Consider the following 22,925-nt stretch of genomic DNA (forward strand, 5'->3'; position numbering starts at 1 on the left):
ATTTTCCCAGTCAATATTAGGGTAATTGAAATTTCCCATTATTACTGCACTACAAATTTGGTTAGCTTCCCTAATTTCTCTTAGCATTTCACTGTCCATCTCACCATCTTGGCCAGGTGGACGGTAGTATACACCTATCACTATACTCTTCCCCATCACATAAGGGATTTCTACCCATTAAAAATTTGGTTGTATATTTAGTCTCATGCAGGATCTTAATCCTGCTGGACTCTATGCCATCCCAGACATAAAACACCACCCCCACCACCAAGATGCTCTTCTCTGTCATTGTGATATAATTTTGTACCCCGGTATAGCACTATCCCACTGGTTATCCTCTTTTCACCATATCTCTGAGATGCCAATTAAGTCAATGTCATCATTCACTGCTATACACTTTAATTCTCCCATCTTACTTCTTAGACTTCTGGCATTAGCTACAAACATTTCAAAGTGTGTTTTATGTTTGTATTTACATTCTGCTTTTCAGTTGTCAGGGATACATTGGAATCTTTTAGTTCAGGGGAGTTTTTAATTATAGGCACTTGGACTACTTTTCTTATTATTGGAACCTCACTGTCGGGATGCCCTAACTCTAATGCTTCATTGGTATCCTTTGAAGATACCTCCCTCCAAATCATGCGCTGCTGAGCGACTGTCGGCTTTCCCCTTTGTCCTAGTTTAAAAGCTGCTCTATCTCCTTTTTAAAGGTTAGCTTAGCGCTAGCAGACTGGTTCCACCTGGTTAAGGTGGAGCCCATCCCTTCGGAAAAGACTCCCCCTTCCCCAAAAGTTTCCCCAGTTCCTTACAAAACTAAAACCCTCTTCCTTGTATCATTGTCTCATCCATGCATTGAGACTCTGGAGTTCTGCCTGCCTTTGGGGACCTGCATGTGGAACAGGGAGCATTTCAGAGAATGCTACCCTGGAGGTTCTGGATTTCAGCTTTCTACCTAAGAGCCTAAATTTGGCTTCCAGAACCTCCCTCCCACATTTTCCTGTGTCATTGGTGTCCACATGTATCACGACAGCCAGCTCCTCCCCAGCACTGTCTAAAATCTTAGGTGATGCATGAGGTCTGCCACCTTCTCACCAGGTAGGCATTTTACGAGGCGATTTCACGCCCATCAGCCATCCAGAAGTCTACATTCCTACATGCCCTTGACTTGCTTGTGTCCTCTCCAGTTTGTGTCCTCTCTGTGCTCTTCCTTGTGTGGTGTGTTGGTTGGTTCCCCTGTCTGTCCTGTCAGTCCTCTATCTGATCTTGTATTTTGCCTCAGCCTGGACTTGGATTCTCCGGATTGCTGTCTGCACCTGACCCCTGCCTGGAATCGTTCCCTGCCACCCACTCCGACCTTGGCCTGCCTTTCGGTTCATGCTGCCAGCCTCCTGCCTTGGCTCACAGTCTGTTCCTTGAATTCTGCTATTTTCAGCCTGCTCTAACCTTTGCTTGGACTTTGACTTTCGCTTCCCTGACAATCCTGGGATCCACCTAAGATCTGCCAGCCTTCAGAACCCAAGGGCTCAACCTGCGGGGGAGATGATTGATAAAGGCAAAGCTCCTGTCAGTCCCATCTTAGGGTACGTCCACCTGCTGTAGTGTGCCATATTACAGGCCAAGGGTCCATGACAGCTAACACACACAAGCAGGCTCCCAATTTCTCTCTCTCTTTTACAGGCACACACACAAGCAGGCTCCCAATCCTAATCTCTCTCTCTGACAGGCGCACACACAAGCAGGTTCCCAATATCTCTCTCTCTTACACATACACACAAAAGCAGACTCCCAGTCTCTCTCTCATACTTACATACAGACAAGCTCACACACAAACTCTCTCTCTTTCTCACACACATAGATGCCCACACACAAGCTCTTTCTCATGCTCTCTCCCCCTATGTGTTCTTGCATGCTCTCTCTCTCTCTCTCTCCCCCTCCCTGGGATGTGCAGATAGCAGCAGCTACCTCCTTGGAACCATGCAAAGTCACTCGCATGTGCACGCAAATAAAACACATACACACACACAAGTACTCACACATGCTATTGCTTGCACACAGACAAGCTCTCACACATGCTATTGCTCACACATACACAAACTTTCACACATGTTATTGCTCACACACACACAAACACACCTCTTGCATACACTTACTGCACATACACAACCTCTCGCATACACTGCTGCTCACACTCACACAAGCTTTCATGCTATCTTTCTTTCTCCTCCTCAATGTACATTTTGCCAGCAGCAGCAGCAACAGTCTTTTCTCTTTGGCCCTGCTGCAGGGATCGACCTCGCCACTTTCTCTCTTTGGCTGTGCGACCAGGGCCTGACACGGCAACGTTCTCTTTTTGGCCACGCAGTCTGGGCCCAAAGCGGCAAAATTGTCTTTAGTTCCGTGACCTGGACTCAACCGGGAACCTTCTTTCTTCAGCCGTGCGGCCCAGGCCCATTCAGTAGCCTTCTCTTTTAAGCAGCATGGTTCAGGCCTGATGGCACAGTCTTCTTTTGGGCCACTCAGCTCGGCCCAACGCAGCAATCTTCTGTCTTCAGCCGTGGGGCCCAGGCCCACTCAGCAGCCTTCTTTCTTTGGCCCGGGTCCGGCCAGGATTGAAAAAAAAATAGCGGGGCTGCTGAGAGTGACTTGGAGCACTGAGCTTGAGACTCAAGGCACGGGCTAATGACACCCCTGCTGCAGTGCAACACCATTGTAGGAGAAAGAAGGGGGAAGGGAGACCATAGAGATCTTGCTGCGGCACGGTGGTTGAGAAGATTTGATCTGGGCACATTCAGAAAAAAGAATTCTTATTCCTTTCTACATCTGCAGCATTCATAGTGAATACTCTGAATGGATATTGAGAATGAACTATTGTCTGTTGTGGTGTGCTGTTCTATAGTATGTGTGTGTGTGTGGCATGATGGTCTGTTGTGTGATGTGCAGTGCTCTGCTGTAGTGTGTGGTGTGCTGTTCTCTGCTGGAGTGTGGTGTGGTATAATATGTGTCGTCTTCAGATCTGTCGGGCTGTCACCAGTCTCAGATCATCAGTTTGTCTGGAGCAGAATAACAAAAAGCTGTGTTATTGACAGGAGAATAAAGGAGCCTTCAGGACAGGGGCAGTGAACCTCTGGGCAATTTCCCTGCGATGACAGACATGGCCCTTGGGGGCATGTTTAGACTGTGGAGGAGATGGGTATAATGGTGACAGGGGATTGCGGGTTAAAAAGGGTAACCTGGTGTTATCTGGTCCTGGCAGGAGGTTCTTTTATAAGGGATGGGCACAGGTTGCTGCATGTAATGAAACCTCATGGATTTTTATTTTTTTTTACTTTTTTGAGCTCTTACGCCTCTTTTGTCCCTTCCCCCAATCCCAAACCTGCTTTTTCTTGGTGCCGAATAGGACATTTTGTTGAGAAGATGGGTCTTTATGACACAGTAATTGGGGCTGAGCGACAGGAAATGTCTACTCTTGTGGGAATCGCTGACAGTATAATTGTGAGGCTGTGGGGATAAAATGCGTCTGTTTGAAAGTCTCCCCCTGTAATCACAACAAGTAAAGGGAGGTGGAGGCAGAAAACAAACAGAAAAATCTGAAAGCTGCCAGCTGCGCTTTACCAAGTTGATTTATTGTGGGATTGGGAGTGGGTGAGGCTCGGCCTGTGCTGGTGTAAGGCAGAGGGAGAGGATCGCCCCCCCCAGGGGCTGAGGTCAGACACAGGGAGAGGGACATCCTTGGTTATGCCAAAACCTCCTGACAGGACCAGATAACATCAGGTTACCCTTTTAAACCTGCAATCCCTGTCACTATTACTCCCATCTCCTCCACAGTTTAAAGCATGCCCAGGTGCCATGTCTGGTATCACAGGGAAATTACACGGAGGGAGATGGGAGCCCTTAGTTTGGACTAGTGACAGACCCAGGGAAAGGGATGCCATCAGTCTGTGTTGGTGTCACAGGGAGCAGGATGCCCTCTCTCTATGCTGGTGTCAAGTACAGGACGCTGAACACCCTTGGTCTGTGCTAGTGTAACAAAAGATCATAAGACTTGCATGCTGGGTCAGACCAAGGTCCATCAAGTCCAGCATCCTGTTTCCGACAGTGGTGAGTTCAGATCACAAGTACCTGGTAGATCCCATAAAGTAGATCTAATTCGTGTTACTCACTCCCACAGATAGCAATAGCTTTCTTTAGTCTACCTGGTTAATAATGTTTTATGGAATTTTCCTGCAGGAACTTCTGCAAAACTCTTTTAAACCCCATTATACTAATTGCCTTGATCACGGGGAGGGAAGGGGAGTCACGTGGGGCGATGTGCTGAAGCGGACTTGCTTCACTTCAGCTCCGGGTCCCGCGATCCTCTACTCACCGACAAATCACTGAAAATATTTATCAGACAAACAGCTGATCTCGAGTGACATCGGCACATGTCGATTGTCACTTTTATGCACCATTCCCCGACAGTGATGTCCTCCTGAAGCGGGAAAAAAGAATAAGAGAAAGGGAAGCCAGCAGAAATCAAGATGGCGGCGGCCTCATGTGAGCAGGAACCCTACATACACAGCCAGATCACAGCTGCCAAGCTGAAAGTCATTATTGCAGAAACCCTGGATTGAAAAGCTTGCGGGCATCTCTGCACAAATTACCGAGGTAAGAGAGGCGTTAACAGAGCTGGGGCCGAGAATTGAGCAGGTTGAGGGGAGGGTTTCCCTGCTAGAAGACGACCTGACCACGTGTGCAGAGAAAATGTCCTCACAAGAAATAGCCCTGAAAGAATGCCAGGAAAAGATTAGACGACCTGGAAAACAGGTCACGCAGGGCGAACCTGAGATTTTTGGGGCTCCCAGAAGCTGCAGATGAAAAAGGACTAGAGAGTTTTTTGGAAGGCTGGCTGCCGGAGGCAGTTGGTCTCCCGGAGATGAAAGGAACATTCTGTATAGAGCGGGCCCATAGAGTGGGGATGAAGAGAATGGCGGATAACCGCCCCAGAATAGCCATTGCTAAAGTTCTTAATTATGCGCACAAACAGAGTGAGCTCATCTACCAAGGACAAAGCATCCGTATCACTCAAGATTACTCTGCTAAGGTGTCACAGCAACGGAGAAACTTCTCCTCAGTATGTTCACAACTGGTGGAGAAACAAAACAAATTTGCCCTCCAGTACCCAGCAACATTGAGGGTATGGCACAAGGGCAAAGCGCAGGCATTTGCACAGCCAGCTAATGCCCAAAAGGTTTTGACAAACCTGGCATGAGAGAGAATGGAGCAATAAACATGCTGAGAAGGCCAGAACCAGTGCACGTCTTAAAGTATTAGTTAACAAGTTGTGAAGTTATGAGTTGGACTGATTCTGTGCGGATTATTACACTGCAAAGATGAAGGGAAGCGATCCAGCTGATCCAGCCGGAGTGGACTGCAGCTATAGGATTGTAAGTGGACAGACATTAAGTGAGCTGCCAAAGAACCTACCAACAGACAGGCATAAGTAACTGGACACTGGCAGAAAACAGTGGCCCTTACTTAATAGGACATCACTCGCCACAGCACCATCTGGAAGATTTACAGAGTGGGACATGGACGGAACAGTAACGGAGATTGGGAGATGCGGGGCCTGGACACTCTATGTCATGACCTCCTCTTCTCCCTCGAGGAATGACAGAGAGACTTATAGAAACATAGAAACATAGAAATGACGGCAGAAAAAGACCAAACGGCCCATCCAGTCTGCCCAGCAAGCTTCGCACTTTTTTTTTCTCATACTTATCTGTTACTCTTGGCTCTTAGTAACCCTTTGGTTCTATTTCCCTTCCACCCCCACCATTAATGCAAGGAGCAGTGTTGGAGCTGCATCTAAGTGTAATATATAGCTTAAATTAGTTAGGGGTAGTAACCGCCGCAATAAGCAAGCTACACCCATGCCCATTTGTCTACCCAGACTATGCGACTCAGTCCCTGTTGGTTGTTGTCTGTATATAAATCCACTTTTCTTCATTCCCCCTGCCGTTGAAGCAGAGAGCTATGCTGGATTTGCACGAAGTATCAGACTTCCTCCCCTGCCGTAGAAGCAGAGAGCTGTGCTGGATATGCACGTAGTATCAGACTTCCTCCCCTGCCGTAGAAGCAGAGAGCTATGCTGGATATGCACGTAGTATCAGACTTCTTCCCCTGCCGTAGAAGCAGAGAACTATGCTGGATATGCCTTGGGAATAGGGAGGGTTGTAGAGGGGCAGAGGGAGGACTGGGATGGGGAAGGGGGACCGGGAGGGAATTGGGGGGGACGGGGACTACTATATCAGGAGAGGGAACACTACATTACCATAGAGATTTGGGGGGATACAGGACAAAAACACAGGGCTTTTGCTATGAGGAGTAAACTACAGACTAGGTGTTGGGACAGAAAATGGGGGAGGGGAAGTTGAGGGGAAAGGTGAGGCTGGGCACCTTTTCCCCAGATACAAGGCATGAAAGATTAGTTTGGATTTCTACCGTCCCTTATAGGTAATAACAAAATTAGTGTCATGGAATGTAAACGGTTTGGGATCTCCGATTAAACGGAAAAAAGTTCTCACTAATTTAAAGAGATTACGATCGTAGATAGCATGCATCCAAGAAACGCATTTAAATGAAAAAGAAAGTAAAAAATTGAAAAGCAACTGGGTTGGGCAGTGCATATTTATGCCAGCACAAGGCCGTAAAGCGGGAGTAGCAATACTTATTAATAAGTCAGCAGCCTTTACACTGAAGAAAACAATTGTAGATCACGAAGGGAGATTTGTGATAGTGACAGGCAGCTGGGCTGGTCAAGTGGTGACCATCTGCAGTATATAGAAAGGAATAGATGCCAATCGTCTTATAAAATTCCTTTATTGAAGTGGAGACACAAAGGTAGCCCGACTCTGGCCGAGTTTCGCCGTATCAAGACGGCTGCCTCAGGGGCTAAAACATAAATAAATAATCACATAAATAAATAATAGTATAAAATAAATGAATGAAATTATGAATTAAAAACAATGGATAACAAAATGTCTATTTTATACATATGTTGTGGTAAAGGTGACACATAAAAAACTCATTTCAATAAAGGAATTTTATAAGACGATTGGCATCTATTCCTTTCTTCATCCTGACGGCTTTTATAGATCGCCTTCCTTTGTGCTTTTTGGGTCCATCTTCTGCAGTATATATGCACCAAATGAATACTCACATAAATTCTTCGAAAACATAGCCAATGTACTCCTGACGTCTATGGAGGGTCTATTACTGACGGTGGAGGATTTTAACTGTGTGCATGAGCCAGGGGGGGAAACACCAAAGACACGAGTCCTTAAGGGAGTGGAGTACTTGTCTAAGGAGCTTGACCTGCTGGACAAGTGGAGAGTTTTGCACACTGATGAGAAATATTTCACCTTTGTGTTCAAACCCCACAGGACACTTTCACAGATCGACTATATCCTTTTAGGGAGAGCCTTCTTTCGCTTAGCTAGGAAGGAGGATATTGAGCCTCCAGTGATATCCGACCAGTCACCAGTCTCGATAGTACTCAAACTGGGAGAAAAGCGAAATGGAAGCAGCATTTGGTGCTTCCCCATACATCTTAAAAATGATGATTTTCTTAAAAAGAAGTGGCAGGAATTTGCTTCACACAATGCCCAACATCAGACAGACCCACACTTGTACTGGGAAACAGGGAAGGCAGTTTTAAGGGGAGAAATAATAGCTTTTCAATGTGCAAGGGCCTCTAGAATAGACAGAGAAATATTAAAATTGGAAGCACAGCTAAAACACGACAGGGAGGCCTTTAAGCAATCTTCTTCAGAAAGTAACAGGCAAGCATATTATAACACATTTAATCACCTGAATACCAGACTGCATGCCAGAGCATTTAAATCACTACAAGTAGCTCAACATAATTTCTTTAAATACGGTAACAAGATTGGGAGACCTCTGGTTAATTTGCTTAGGGCGGTCAAACAATGCACATTAATACAGAAAATGCAAACAAAACAAGGGACCTGGGTGTCTAAGCTGCAGGAGATTTGTGCAGTATTTTCTGTTTTTTTTTTATAAAGATCTCTATATGAGAAAAGGAGAAGCCAATGAGGAGTTGGAGAATTCCTTTTTCTCGGACATAGCTTTGCCTCAGTTAACTGCAAGTCAAAGGAAATTTTTAAACCCACCCTATTCAAACAACAGAAGTTCTACAAGTGATACAGATGGTAGCTACTGGGAAATCCCTGGGCCCGGACGGGTTCTCCTATGATTTCTATAAGATACTCAAAGAACAGAGAGCAACCCCTTTGACTAGTTTTAATCAGGCGGGCTTAGAGAAGAATGCATTTCCAGCGGGGTTTAATAATGCACAAATTACAGTGCTACCAAAAGCGAGGAAAGACCCAGGGCAACCAGCTTCATACCGCCCAATCTCACTCCTCGATGGTGACCTAAAACTCCTGGCAAACATTTTGGCAGACTTAGTATACTTCTCCCACACTTGATATCGGAAAACCAGGTGGGATTTGTGAGAGGAAGGAAGGCTACAAGGCACATACGTAAATTACTAACGGCAATGAAGTTTTGCCAAAAGGAAGGGATGCAAGCCTTGGTAGTAGGATTTGATTCGGAAAAGGCCTTTGACCGTGTGTCATGGGCTTATCTATGTAAGGTGCTGCAGAGGTATGGCATCTTGGGATGGTTCCTGTAATATATATTACTGCTATATGATTCTCCCACATCACAGATCTTGGTAAATGGCCACAAATCTGAGAAAGTATATCTTCAAAGGGGAGTTAAGCAGGGCTGCCCTCTGTCCCCACTTTTATATATTCTATCAATGGATCCCCTGCTACACAAAATTGCAGCACAGCCAGAAATTAGAGGATTTGAAAAGGGTCAAATGGGGTTTACAGTCGCAGCATTTGCTGACGACATTTTAATATTTCTTACTAACCCTCAGAGATCCCTGCTAAATTTACTGGACCTACAGATGCAATTTGGATCCTTTGCTTAACTGAAAATAAACAGAGAGAAGTCAGAGGCCATGGACGTCAACCAGAACATACAGCAGTCGTAGCAAGGCCCCTTTCCACTAAAATGGGCCACCGGAGAGTTAAAATATCTAGGAGTGAGAATCCCGGTAGACTTGGCAGACATATAAAGCGTTAATGTTCTGCCAAAATTACAAAGTACAGTAGAGTCCCTGGCACGTTGGCAACAACTCCCACTTTCTCTAAAAGGGAGAATACATTTATACCAGATGGTAGCCCTCCCGAAATGGATGTACTTATTACAGATGCTCCCTATCTCTCTTAAAGGCCGAGAGGTAAAGATACTAGTGAAAGCTTTGAGAAATTACCTTTGGGGGGGGAAGCGAGGATCCCATTAACTATGTTGCAACGACCATCCCAAGAAGGGGGACTTGGCTGTCCAAGTTTGGTCAAATACAACATAGCGTGTAACCTGATACCTTAGTGATTGGATCTTTGATGCCTCCTATTTCATGCCTTACCTGGCTCTGATAAATTGGTATGGCATCCCATCACTGAATGCACTGCTACACATGGATGAAGGACGAGTTCCTTCCGAGCTACGCTCCCACCCCTTGGTCCGAACATGCAGGACAACTTGGAAACAGATTTGTAGGAGACTGCCCCAGCAGGAGGGAATAACTCCCCTACTAAGTATTTCTAATAATTCATTCTTTACACCGGGTGCAGGGAGCTCAGTCTTTACGAGATGGAAAGGACTAGGGCTGGAATATTTGTTCCAACTGATAGAGCCCCAAAAGGGAATACTATACAGCTTCATGGAATTACAGCAGATTTTTTCTATCCCAAAATTTGATTTCTATGTATACCTGCAGGTCAGACATTTCATGTGTACACACGGACAGAGTTGGTAGGAAGGCCTGGTCACCTGGGCGCTTCTGAACCTCATGAAGACACAGGGAAAAAAAGGGCCATGCATCTCAAAATATTATTCAACGATGGAGGTGGGGATAGGGCAGGAAGCTTTCAAACCATTATTTACCCACTAGAAAGTATGGGGCACATCCAAATCTCGTTTGAAGAGTTTTTGGGGCCATTTTCACAGATTAATGATATCACTTCTAATGAACTACTCCGCGAGACTCAGTACAAATTCTTATGGCAAGGGTATATAGCACCAGAACAAGTGTTTAAATACAAATTATGTGACTTCCCAACCTGTGAGAAGTGTGGGGGCAGAGAAAGGTTCTTTCTACCATTGCTTTTGGGAATGTCCCATGATTGCACAGTTCTGGTCAGACATCATGCATAAGAGTACAAAAATCCTGCAAGAGGCATTAATGAAACACCTAAGTGTTTGGCTTTTTGGAGTCCAATCGGCCTCAACAACACCAACGGTTAATCACAACTCATTAGCGTTTATAGCAAAGGCAGCTATAGTGGGTAAGAAAGTTATTTTAAATGAGTGGCTAGGAAACACAGGCCCAAACATTGAACACTGGTTCAAAAAAAATGCTTACTCTATGCACACACGAATATCAATTAGCGCAAACTCAATCGACCCCTAAACGAGTTGCTATGACTAAGATCTGGTCAAACATCATGGCCTATATACAGCCAATGACTGGGTCCCCAGGGCAGAGGACCAGAGTCTGATAATAGAGCAAAGATCCACTCACGTATTAGATGCGACGTCCAGTACTTCACCCTTAGTGGGGAAACTACTACCTCTACTACTTCTATAAGGCATCACCAAACCCAATAACAAAAAGCATTCAGGGGAAGAAAGGGGGGGGGGGGGGAGGATTAAGGGGGGGAGGCACGGGAATACATAGAAATATCATCACAGCATCAGGAAAATCAGACGTTTACTGTTTTTACTGTTTATTGGCAGTAATTAAGGTTGGCTCGGATATATGGACACTATAGCATAAACTGCCTATGGATTCTGCACGCTACCACCTGCTGTCACTGAGATACTGGTTAAAAATGATGAAACAATGGTTAACAAAAAAAAAAACGTGAAAAAATGTTCACCAACTGTTGTATTTCTCTTCTAAAGATGTTTTTCTTATCTCATGTATTTGTCATATGGAAAACTCTTAATGAAAAGATTAAACAAAAAAAAAAATTGCCTTGATCACATCCTCTGGAAACAGGTTCCACAGCTTCATATTGTGCTGAGTGAAAAAGTACCTTCTAGATCTGTTTTAAATTTGCTGGTTGTTAGTTTCATGGAGTGGCCCCTTGTTATAATATTATTTGAAAGGGTAAATAACTGTCCTTTATTTACCCATTCCACCCCACTCTGGATTTTATAAATTTCTATCATGTCCCCTCTCAGCCATCTCTTTTCCAAGCTGAAGAGCCCTAGCCTGCAGAGTTTCTCATCATAGGAGAGAGGTTCCATCCCCTTTATCATTTTTGTCGCCCTCCTCTGCAGCTTCTCTAAATCTGCTCTGTCTTTCTTGAGATGGGGCGACCAGAATTGCACACAGTACTCAAGATGAGATATCACCCTGGCTCGATACAGAGGCAATGTGATATTTTCCGTTTTATTCTCCATTCCTTTTCGGATCATGCCTAGCATTCTATTTGCTTTTTTTTAACTGTCACCGCACACTGAGCTGAGGATTTCAACGTATTGTTCACAAGGACTCCAAGGTCCTTTTCTTGGGTAGTGACTCCCAATACAGAAGCCAGCATCATGTTCCTGTAGTGGGATTAATTTTTCCCTATATGCATCACTTTGCCCTTTTCCACATTAAATTTCATCTGCCATTCAGTTGCCCAGTCTCCTAGTCTCACAAGGTGCTTCTGCAGTTCCTCACAATTTGCTGCCATTTTAACAAATTTGAATAATTTTTTTGTCATCTGCAAATTTTATCATCTCATTCATCATCCCATTTTCCAGATCCTTTATGAATATGTTAAATAACACAGGTCCCAGTACCGTGTGGTACTCCACTAATGACCTTTCTCCATGTGGAAAGTTGATCATTTAGTCCTACTCTTTGTTTCCGGCCTGTTAACCAGTTCCCAGTCCATAACAAGCACTGCCTCCTATCCCAAGACTTTGTAATTTCCTGAGTGGTTGCCCTCAGTCTGGGCTGGGTGGCAGGCACAAGGAGGAGAATAGCCATGGACTTTTTCTGGTGTAAGGCAGGGAAATGGACCTTCTCAGTCTGTGCTGACATCAGACAAGGTCGTTTGTGCTGCTGTAAGGCTGGGAGATGCACTTCTCAGTCTGTGTCGATGTCAGGCAGGGTGAGGGATTTCTTCAGTCTGTGCTGGTGTGAGGCACATTGAGAAACAGCAACTAGAGCAGCAAGATATTTGGTATCCTGTCACCTGGCCAGAAATGTAATCTGACCAGGAACAATATAGACCTATAACCTAGGTTTTGTCCATGTTCTTGCCCTTTCTGTACCCTATAATTTTATTTTACTATTGTAATCTATTTCTCCCTTTTTTTTCCCTTTATATTAACCACTTTTGGGGTAATTTTGTAACTGCTTACATAAGAAAGTCTGCAAATCTGTGCACAAGTTATACTAGATTTCAAATCAAGCTTTTCTGCTCACTTTGAAAGTTTTGCCACTAAAGATTTGCCTACATACAGTTGCACCTGCTAATTTGTGTGCAGGAAATTTTCAGGGAAATTTATGTGCATACTTTGGAAAATCGTGCACAAGTCCAACCCTCAGAAATGTTTCTGCTCAGGTAAACTTGCACACATACAGGCTAGATGCACAGACGTTTGCCTGTATATCAGGCAAGCAATTTCCTAACAAGTGATTTGCACCGTTTTATCTGTGGCCGTGTCTTTGAAAATGACCATCCCTATGTATTCATTTGGTAACATGTACAAATTGTTATACCAATAAAGTTTCCTGATCTGAATCTGGGAGGGTCAGTTTGTTTGTTGTGGTGTAAGGCAGGGTATGTATGTTCCCATGTCAGCAGGTATGCGCGCTTGTGTTAGCATCTGCATGCCTCCTCTGACTGCTAACCTACCTCCTCTCTTTCTCAGGAAAGGAGGAGTACACAGCCACCTTTAAGGCAACGAGTTCTTCTGCTACGACCTGTCCCACAATCCGATCCAGAGCAGCACGGATGAAATCACGCTGTCCTTCCGCACCCTGCAGCGCAACGGCCTGATGCTGCACACGGGCAAGTCCGCCGACTATTGTCAACCTGTCCTGAAGAGTGGTGCCGTATGGCTCGTCATCAACCTGGGCTCGGGTGCTTTTGAGGCGCTGGTGGAGCCTGTCAATGGCAAGTTCAATGACAACAGCTGGCAATGATGTCCGCGTGACCCGCAACCTGCGCCAGGTAAGGGACCACCCTTCCTTCCCATGCTGGAGGAGGATTGGAGAGTGGTGTGGGGTGTAGACATGGGCACAGGGTACCCATTTGTGACATCCTGTGAGATTGCCACCTCTTGTTGAGTCATATGAACGTAAGGTGAAGACACTATCTGTGGTACCATATAGACCAGTCTGTGCTACTGACTGGTCTGTGGTCTTGTATGGGGCTACTACCAGGCTGCAGAATTCCACAGGTTGTTGATGATTAACAGTGCTAGTGAACTAGTGACCAGTCAGTAGCTCAGATGACAGGAGGTGGCTGATTGTGATGAATTCATCAGAACGCTCCTGTGTTATCCAGCACTTACAGACCACTTCCATTAGGTGGGGATAGAAAATACTGGTTTCTTGTAGGCCATGCTGATTTTGAAGGGTGATTACTGACTTTATCTTTGTTCCCTAGGCAACATAATCTTCACTTTCTCGCTATTCTCACCCTTAATAGGTCAACATTTCAAACTATTGACTAAGTCGCTAGACATTTTTCTGTATGATATGCCCCCCACCCCTATTTTAGTTTTCACAGCTGAGCTCTACACTGGTTAAGAAGGCATGAAAACCCATATGGCTTAGAAAAATGGTAGAATGTTGCCTTCCCCTCCTCCTGGGAGGGGAGCACTATAGTCTCCCTCTAGCAGGAAATGTTGCTGCTGTCATTTTTCTTCTGTACTGCTTTCCTTGGGATATGAAACCTCAGGGCTGTCTGCATCCATGTTGCCCCTGAACGCAGTGCTATAGACTGCACAGTCAGACAAGTGTCAGCACCTGCAAATGGGAAGTAAAGACTGAAAATGGAAATTTTACTTCCAAAAGTACATGGCAAAGGGAGAAGGACTGTGTATTAAGCTGCTCCCAGTGTCTATTACTGGGCTTTGTCGTCAATGGAGTCATGTACTGCTGCCTAGTCAATTGTGGCGCTCGGTATCATTTGCTGCTAAGGGTGTAATAATGCACCACGGAAAAGTCCCAGGATTCTATGAGGTGATCTGTCAGCAGGAGTCCCATGTGCTTTCCTACCCACAAAGATATGACGTTCAATCAGTCAAAAGCCAGGGATTAGCATACAAACTGTCCTTTCCTGGTCATTATTTTGGGGGGGGGTGATACCCAAACCCAAACCCTATTGTAGATTTCTGATTGGCTGAGACTCAACACTTACATCCTGAATTTGTGCCAAATGCAGCTCTTGGGATGTGTTATAACACAGCAACAGTGGGAAACTTTGCTTAAAATTAATACATTCTGGAGCCTGAAAGGAATTTGCAGACAGTTCTTGCTTGGTTCAAGAGGAATTGTCCTAAAAATGTTATGAGTGTTCAAAGCATCTCCAAGTGAGTGCCAATTCCTGTGTGAGACATAATGAGTGCCTGAGGAATATCAGAGTATCTCTCCCATGTTGTATATTAGGGCAGGAAGCAATTAACACTAAGAGGGCAGTAGAATGCCATAGTGTCACAGCTCATAGTGGGTAATGAACACTGGAGAGGTATGAGACCGTCTCTCCCTGCCCCTCCAGCAAAGCTCATTGTAGAAGGTAATGATTAGTGGTGGTGATGGTGGTGGTATAATATCAAGAGCATCTGACCCCATGTCACAGTTGACAGCAAGAAATATTGAGCACGCTGGGGGAATCACAACTCACAGCATGGCTCAGAGCAGGAGGAAATGAGAACTGGGTTGAGAAGATGCTGGTATCAGAATATATCTCTCTCGTCTGACAGTTCAAAACCAGAGGTAATGATTGGTGGGTAGGAGAGAGAGAGAGAGAGAGAGAGAGAGACAGCCTAATTATCCTGCACTCAACCACCACCCAAGTTACACACTTTGTTGGCATAATAGGGTTGCAGCATTATTATATATTTACATATGTGGCATATTAGGCCTGAGTCAATCTCCACACCTCAATCTGCTGGGCCCCCTATCTGCTGTCCTTAGCCCACCATCTGGTGTCAGCCATGCTGGCATAGTGGCTGATGCAGCCATCCTGGTCCAGCCCACATCCCAGCTCTGTCAACCTCCAGCCATCAGGCTGGGTAATGGTCACTTCTCTGGCCAGCAGGGTGGTCAACATCCCTCTCACTCCTTGCTAACCCCCCCCCCCCCACACACACACACACTTTTGGGCGTGAACTGACTTTGCTACCTGCCTCCCACCAGCTGCAACATAACCAAAAACTCCTTTCAAGATCCTCTATCCTCGACTCCTTGTGCCATAACCAGCACAGGCAGGAGCGCAAAAAGGGAAGGAGGGAGAGTTACCTGGTTCTACCTCTTTTATAACATGACCCCTCATCCTGACCTTCCCCGCCCCCATCCTGTGAATGGAAGGAATTTGCCAATATGGGGGGCACCCCCTCGACTGGGCAACGGTGCCTGCCTTAGGTACTTTAGTCTGGGGGAGGGAGGATTTCTGGAGGAAAGATATATATCTTCTCCGTCACTCAGTGTCACATGTCAGATAAGATGTAATGATTGTGGAGGGGTTTCAGAGCATCTCCCCCTGTGTCACAACTCAGAGCATTAGGTAATTTGCACTGGGGAGAGGTATTATGAGTTTTTCCTCCCCAGTATCACAACTCAGGTAAGAGGCATTCTCAGTCGACAAGCAGGGCTGAATTAGCCATGACATATGAGTGACATCATCCAACAACACTGAACAGACCCTTCTCTCTAAGCCCCGAGTCATTGCCCCCCCCCCCCCCTTCCATTCTCACAATTGGTTAGGACCCTTCAAGATGGATTACTATATATATATGTATATATATATATATATATATATACACATACACACACACACACACATATATATGTGAAGGGTAATCACCAGGCAGCCACACTGCCAACCAGTGACTCACAGTCCCCATTTTGTTGCTTTTCCAGTTGCTGAAAGAAGCTCACACACACACATACATGGGCACAGAGAGGCAGACCCTTGTACCCAGACAGTCACAGAGAGAAACAGATACCTTGTACACAGACAGACACAGACACTGTGCTTCCAGGCCAACAGAGAGCGAAACAGACAGCCAGACAAACATAGACATACCGTAGTTACCCTACACCCAGACAGAAAAGGAGAGACAAAGATATTTTAAACCTAGGTACAGACATCACATAGAGACAGAAACCCAACATCCAGATAGACACAGACACACAAACATACCAACCTAGACTGAAAAAAACAGATCGACATATCACGCCCAGATAGAAACAGTCCACACAGACACAGACCACATCACAGACCACAGACCAAAGCCCACTGTACAAACAGAAAGAGACAAACTCAGTACTACACATAGTCCACATACCACCTCCGCCTGCGCTCTGCCGGACAATGCCTTTTAAATATTCCTTCTCCTAAAGTCGCATGCCTTACCATTAGGAGGGAAAGCTCCTTTTCCATTCATGGCCCCACATTATGGTATTCTCTTCCAAACAATTTACAACTGACTAGAAACTCCAAGCTGTTTAAACAACTATTAAAGACATATCTCTTTCAGCTAGCATTTCCTGACAGTTTGCCTCTCTAAAAATACTCTAATACATATTTATTATGTAGTGTACCTCTGTAATATGGATACTCCAGCAAACAAAATGTGTAATTAGTAAGTACGTCTTTATGTCATCTGATAGACATTAACATTGTCCTTGTTTGTGTTCATTTTGTTTTAATCATTGTGTTTGTTTTACTGTACCCCGCCCAAACTATTAGGAGAGGTGGGCAATAAATAATTCTAAAGAAATAAACAAATAAATAAATGAATACCATGGTAAGGGCTGGAAAATGTTTCAAGAAACTTAAGTGCCAGCCAAATATTTTAAGGGCTGAGAGAAACTCCATCATAACCTGCCTAACTTTATTTTTGCTTTTTTACTGTTTTCACCAATTATTCTTAGTTTGCTCATCATTTTTATTTTCTCATATTTTTATTTGCTTTTTCTATTCTTACTTTTTGCTTTTATTTTTCCTTCCCCACCTCCTCATTCCTCTCTGGCCTCTTTGCCCTTTCCCCTCCCCTGCTTGTCACTATCTTTTCCCCTAGCGGGCAAGAGCTGTGACCTCTCTTCCTGGTTAGGGACCCAGGGAACTCCTCCTGGGTTGAGATTGGAGAGTGGCAGATCTTTCTGGGTTGTGGGAGCATTGCAAAGGCTGCTCCTATGTCCAGTTCTGCCACAAGTAAGTGACCCCCTGCCTGATCCCTTCATAGCAGAGCGGCTCCTCTCCCCCGACCCATTAAGAGAGATGCAATGGCTAGCCATGGCATGCTTACAACTATTTCTAGATACATGAGATGTCAAACCGAGGGACATATAAGTACAACGTATAAACCAGCCTCTGATTATTGCATTTCTTTTCAATTCCTTTTGTTATCCAATATTATCCTCCACCTATCAAAGAATCATTCTCATATATTAGGCCTCATAATAGGGCTCTACCAGCATGTATCTGCCTTCTTAGCCTTATTGAGAATCATAAGTCCAGTCTTAGTTGTGTTTTTTTCAAAGTTTTTCATTTTCTCATATAACATTAATACTTGTCTTGATGTATTCTTTCAGTATACCCCAAATACTATCATAGTAACCCTGACACAGGTTCATAATTCAGTACTCAGGCTCTGCATCAGGGGGATATTTCCATCATTTTTATATCAAATTTTCAATATATTTGGTCGAGTCGGCATTTCTGCTTCTCTTGGCTGGCTTATATGTATACTTATAACTATATCACAACAGGCTGTTGGTTTCCTCTTTGCTAAGCTTGCTGTGCTTGCTTGTCAATGAGACTCAACAGCATAGCCATTTTTTTCTGACTTGATTGGGCCCCCCTTCAAGATTATTCAAGACCCCCAGTTTGCTCACCCCTGCTCTAAGCTCATAGAGTTTTTGCTTTACTGGGCATATATGGGAATTCCCACGTAGACATTGCCTTGTGAGCCCCTTCAGTCTTTTTTTCGTCCAAATATCCACATGGATGTGTACCCTGTCTTTCTGTGTTTTCTTGATTAATATCTTTTAGTAAATTTGTTCTTTTAATTGTGTTTTTTTTCAGTTAAGTTGCCTTTGTCTTGGCAGCCCCCCAAAGAGCACTTTTCAGTGCTATTAAACCCCCCCCCCCCCCCAAAAAACCCCAAATTGGTCCCAAATTACTTCCATACGTATGGAAAGTTTTTCAGGGGCAGAATGAGTTATGACCTACTTAGCCCTGCCAGTTTCTAGAATAATGTTGCATTGAGATTACTGGAGCAAGGCCTAAGCTTGGATATGCCAGATCCCATTTGCTTCTTGGTGCCCTTAATATCTAGCTGGCTCCCGGTCCAAATTTTGCAAAGTCCAGAGGATATGCAAGGAGATTCCATCCTGATATCTGAAGTTGATGTTCTACCTCCAAGACCTGCCAGAGGACACATTGGCCATTAGATAAATTTCAGAGATGGTGAAGATTTTCTTTACCTCGCTGGTGCCTAAGACAAGGAAGTTACTCTTCATCCTCTTCTTTCCAGGATATCAGATTTATGTCTGCAGGAAGGAGTCCCAGTAACCCCCGACTGGATGGGTACTCCAACAGAACCCATGTGTGGTGGTTCTAGTCCCTGGCATTCACATGCAGCGGAGTCCTGCCAACTGGAGTATATATACCAGGAATACACCCCTCCAAGATGACCAAAGAACCCTCCTCCATCACCTACTGTTGTGGAGCGCTAGGAGAGCGATCCCACTTCCTGAGAGATGTGTGTCCTTGGGCCACGGCTCGCCCCAGAGGAACTCTGAAGAGGTGCCGCGGGAGGCGTGGCATGCCCGAGCATGGGCTGGACGGGAGCAAGGCTGGAGTGATGACTGGAAGACAGGCCCTCCTCCGGACCTGCACGCTTCGGAAGACCCAACAACGCAATGTTGGTCTTGTGAACAGTCCTCCGACCGTTCCCAGCCCTTTCGGACCTGCCGCAGGGTACGGCATGAAGCGGCAGGCCGGATGGAGGCCAGGGCAGCGAAGACTGGAACATGGATTCAGACGAGACTCAGGAACGACGTAAACTCAGGCATAGACGTGGACTCAGGAACGAGGTGCAGGATGCATAGACGTGGACTTAGGCACAGACGTGCACAGAGGTGGACTCAGGAGCAGACGTGGACTCAGGATGAGGTACTGGATGCACAGAGGTGGACTCAGGAACGAGGGCTGAAGGAAGACATGGGCACTGTCTCTCAGGGTGCCTTACTTCAGACCACCCGCGGGACTGAGTCACGACCACCCTGTCCCATGCGCGCCCTACACAGCCCTGGAAGGCTGATCGCGGACCACGCTGAGAGCGGGAGAGCACAGGAAAGAGGAAGCGGTGGTTTACTGCACTCCTGGCAGTCAAGGCAAGTTGCTGCACTCCTGGCAGCTCAAGTCAGATTCGCTGCACTCCTGGCAGCTCAAGGCAGGTTAAAGCATCAGGGTCAGGAACAAGGACTAAGACAGACCTCAGGGCTGGAACAAGGACATCTGGAACAGCAGGTAACATCAGGACTGGAACACGGATACTGGAACAGGAGACACACCTCAGGGCTGGAACACGGACATCTGGAACAGCAGGTAACATCAGGACTGGAACACGGGTACTGGATCAAGAGACAGACCTTGGGACTGGAGCAGCAGGCGGACATCAGGACTGGAACAGAAGGCAGTAGGGATGTGAATCGTTTTACGACGATTAAAATTATCGTCCGATAATTTTAATATCGTCTTAAACCGTTATGAAACACAATACAATAGAGATTCTAACGATTTATCGTTATAAATCGTTAGAATCGTGAGCCGGCACACTAAAACCCGCTAAAACCCCCCCCCGACCCTTTAAATTAAATCCCCCACCCTCCCGAACCCCCCCCCCAAATAACTTAAATTACCTGGTGGTCCAGCGGCGGTCCGGAACGGCAGCGGTCCGGAACGGGCTCCTGCTATTGAATCTTGTTGTCTTCAGCCGGCGCCATTTTCCAAAATGGCGCCGAAAATGGCGGCGGCCATAGACCAACAGGATTCGACGGCAGGAGGTCCTTCCGGACCCCCGCTGGACTTTTGGCAAGTCTTGTGGGGGTCAGGAGGCCCCCCCCAAGCTGGCCAAAAGTTCCTGGAGGTCCAGCGGGGGTCAGGGAGCGATTTCCCGCCGCGAATCGTTTTCCGTACGGAAAATGGCGCCGGCAGGAGATCGACTGCAGGAGGTCGTTCAGCGAGGGTTCCGGCGCCTCGCTGAACGACCTCCTGCAGTTGATCTCCTGCCGGCGCCATTTTCCGTACGGAAAACGATTCGCGGCTGGAAATCGCTCCCTGACCCCCGCTGGACCTCCAGGAACTTTTGGCCAGCTTGGGGGGGGCCTCCTGACCCCCACAAGACTTGCCAAAAGTCCAGCGGGGGTCCGGAAGGACCTCCTGCCGTCGAATCCTGTTGGTCTATGGCCGCCGCCATTTTTCGGCGCCATTTTGGAAAATGACGCCGGCTGAAGACAACAAGATTCAATAGCAGGAGCCCGTTCCGGACCGCTGCCGTTCTGGACCGCCGCTGGACCACCAGGTAATTTAAGTTATTTGGGGGGGGGTTCGGGAGGGTGGGGGATTTAATTTAAAGGGTCGGGGGTGGGTTTTAGCGGGTTTTAACGATTTTAGCGGGTTTTAACGATTTTAACGATTTATCACGATATTTTACCCCCCCCAAACGGCAACAATACGATTCCCTCCCCCTCCCAGCCGAAATCGATCGTTAAGACGATCGAGGACACGATTCACATCTCTAGAAGGCAGACATCAGGACTGGACGAGGAGCTCCGACAGGGAACAAGAAACACAGGACCTTGCAGAAGTGCTGGAACACGGACGACTTCCTGGAGCGAAGGATCTCAGGAGTGACCAACTCCTTGCGAAGGCAAAGACAGACTGAACGCTGAGCCCTTTAGTAGAGCTGAGGTGGACAACGCCCAGGGAGGGGTCAGCAGGGGGCCACACCTGGCTGGCCCTTGAAGAGGAGCATAGAGGCGCACGCCCGCGCCCTAGGAAGCTGGAGAGAAGAGCTGGAAGCTGGTGGCGACTTCAGCCACATGGAGGGCCCAAGGAGGCCAGGCAGGCAGTGGAGCAGCCCTGCCCTGAAGCTGGAGAAGTGGCAGGCTGCTTGAGCGGCTCCCAGCCGTGAAGACTGAAGCAGGAAGGCAGGAAGAGAGGTAAGGCTGGCTGCAGGGAGCTGTGGGAGCTGTAGCAGGCTGCAGGCAGAGTAGAGAGCTGCAGGCAGTGTAGAGAGCTGCAGGCACCGGCAGGGACAGCTCCCTGCCGGTCGAGGACCCGGGCTGAAGCAGGCACCAGCAGGGACGGCCTCCCTGCTGGCTGAAGGTCCCGGGATCGCAGCAGCATGTCGGGGGAAGGCAGAAACAGCAACAGAGGAGCTGGCCGCATGGCAACAGCTGCGGGGACGGCCCCAGCTGATTCAAGGAGAGAGAAGCAGCGTCAGTGGCCTGACTGGCCGCGAAGGTAAGAGCCTGCCCGCCCTCCTTGCAGGCAGGATCGCAACACCTACTTAACTGGGGTCCTGGATTAGTGTTCCCTGCCCTCTAGGATCTAAGGAAAGTTCCACAGGAATACCCTCGGACTCTCTACCTGAACCTATGGAACACTCATCTCCACCTAAGGATGTCTCTTGCTCCATGTTTCTGGACAAGTTGTGTAAAGTGCTCTGAATTAATTTTCTTAAGGACAAGGACCCCAGCACAGAAGTCTTTGGCCTTCTCCAGGTTTTAGATACCCCAACAGAGCTGGCAGCCATTCCAATCCATGCTAGTCTACAAGAATTACAAACAAGAATGTGGGAGAATCTGATTTCCTGTGCTCCAGCAGTGAAGAAATTGGACCTCAAATATAGAGTCCAGAAAACTCCAGGTTTTGGAGTAGTACAGCTACCTCATCAATCAGTTGTAGTGGAGTCAGCTCTTAAACGGCGTAGAAAACAAGAGTATTTTCAAATACTCCACCAGGGAAGGATCCCAGGCTCCTGGACAATTTTGTAAAAAAGGTGTCCCAGAGTTCCACTAGTTTGACATGGTTCAATACTTACATGATTTCATGCAAAAATTGAAGCCCTTCCTTCCTCCAGGTGATAGTGGCTCTGCATACCCACAGCTGCTCCTAGATGCAAAAGAATGTATATGCCATCTTACTAGATTGATTTACGAGCACGCAATATGACAGGCAACTTCTCAGCTTCCATCAGAGCATATTGGATGACTTGTTTAGAACCAGTAGTTTGTGCAATGATGTCCATAATTTAGCAGTTGTCCCCTTCCTAGGAGATCATTTCTTCAGGGGCAAAGTCTGAGAAATAGTTGCTCAAATCAAAGAGAAACACATGGAAATCCAGTCTCTCTCAAGTGGCTCAGAATAGCAGTCCACCTCATGGCAGCCTTACTTCACTTTTAAAAGGTCAATCTTCCAGAAACTCCCCTTCTGGCAATTTTAGCAGTACCGGATCCCGCCTCTATGTCTGCAGCAAGAACTTCCAACTTGAAGTCAGCAACATGAACACTGCCAACCAAAAGTGATAAAACAGGTCTAGCC

The 22,925-nt window shown here is 46.4% G+C and overlaps 1 protein-coding gene across 1 annotated transcript in view; it reads left to right on the forward strand.

Annotated features, from left to right (window-relative positions):
- Window positions 1-22,925, forward strand: part of NRXN2 (neurexin 2) — a 1,120,399-nt gene that overhangs the window by 270,163 nt on the left and 827,311 nt on the right. Inside the window, 3 exon segments of the mRNA XM_029612675.1 lie at window positions 13,012-13,035; window positions 13,038-13,279; window positions 13,281-13,313. Of these exon segments, the coding sequence (XP_029468535.1) occupies window positions 13,012-13,035; window positions 13,038-13,279; window positions 13,281-13,313 (299 nt within the window).

The sequence above is a fragment of the Rhinatrema bivittatum genome, chromosome 8 (genome assembly GCF_901001135.1).
Source record: "Rhinatrema bivittatum chromosome 8, aRhiBiv1.1, whole genome shotgun sequence".
Lineage (NCBI taxonomy): Eukaryota > Metazoa > Chordata > Amphibia > Gymnophiona > Rhinatrematidae > Rhinatrema > Rhinatrema bivittatum.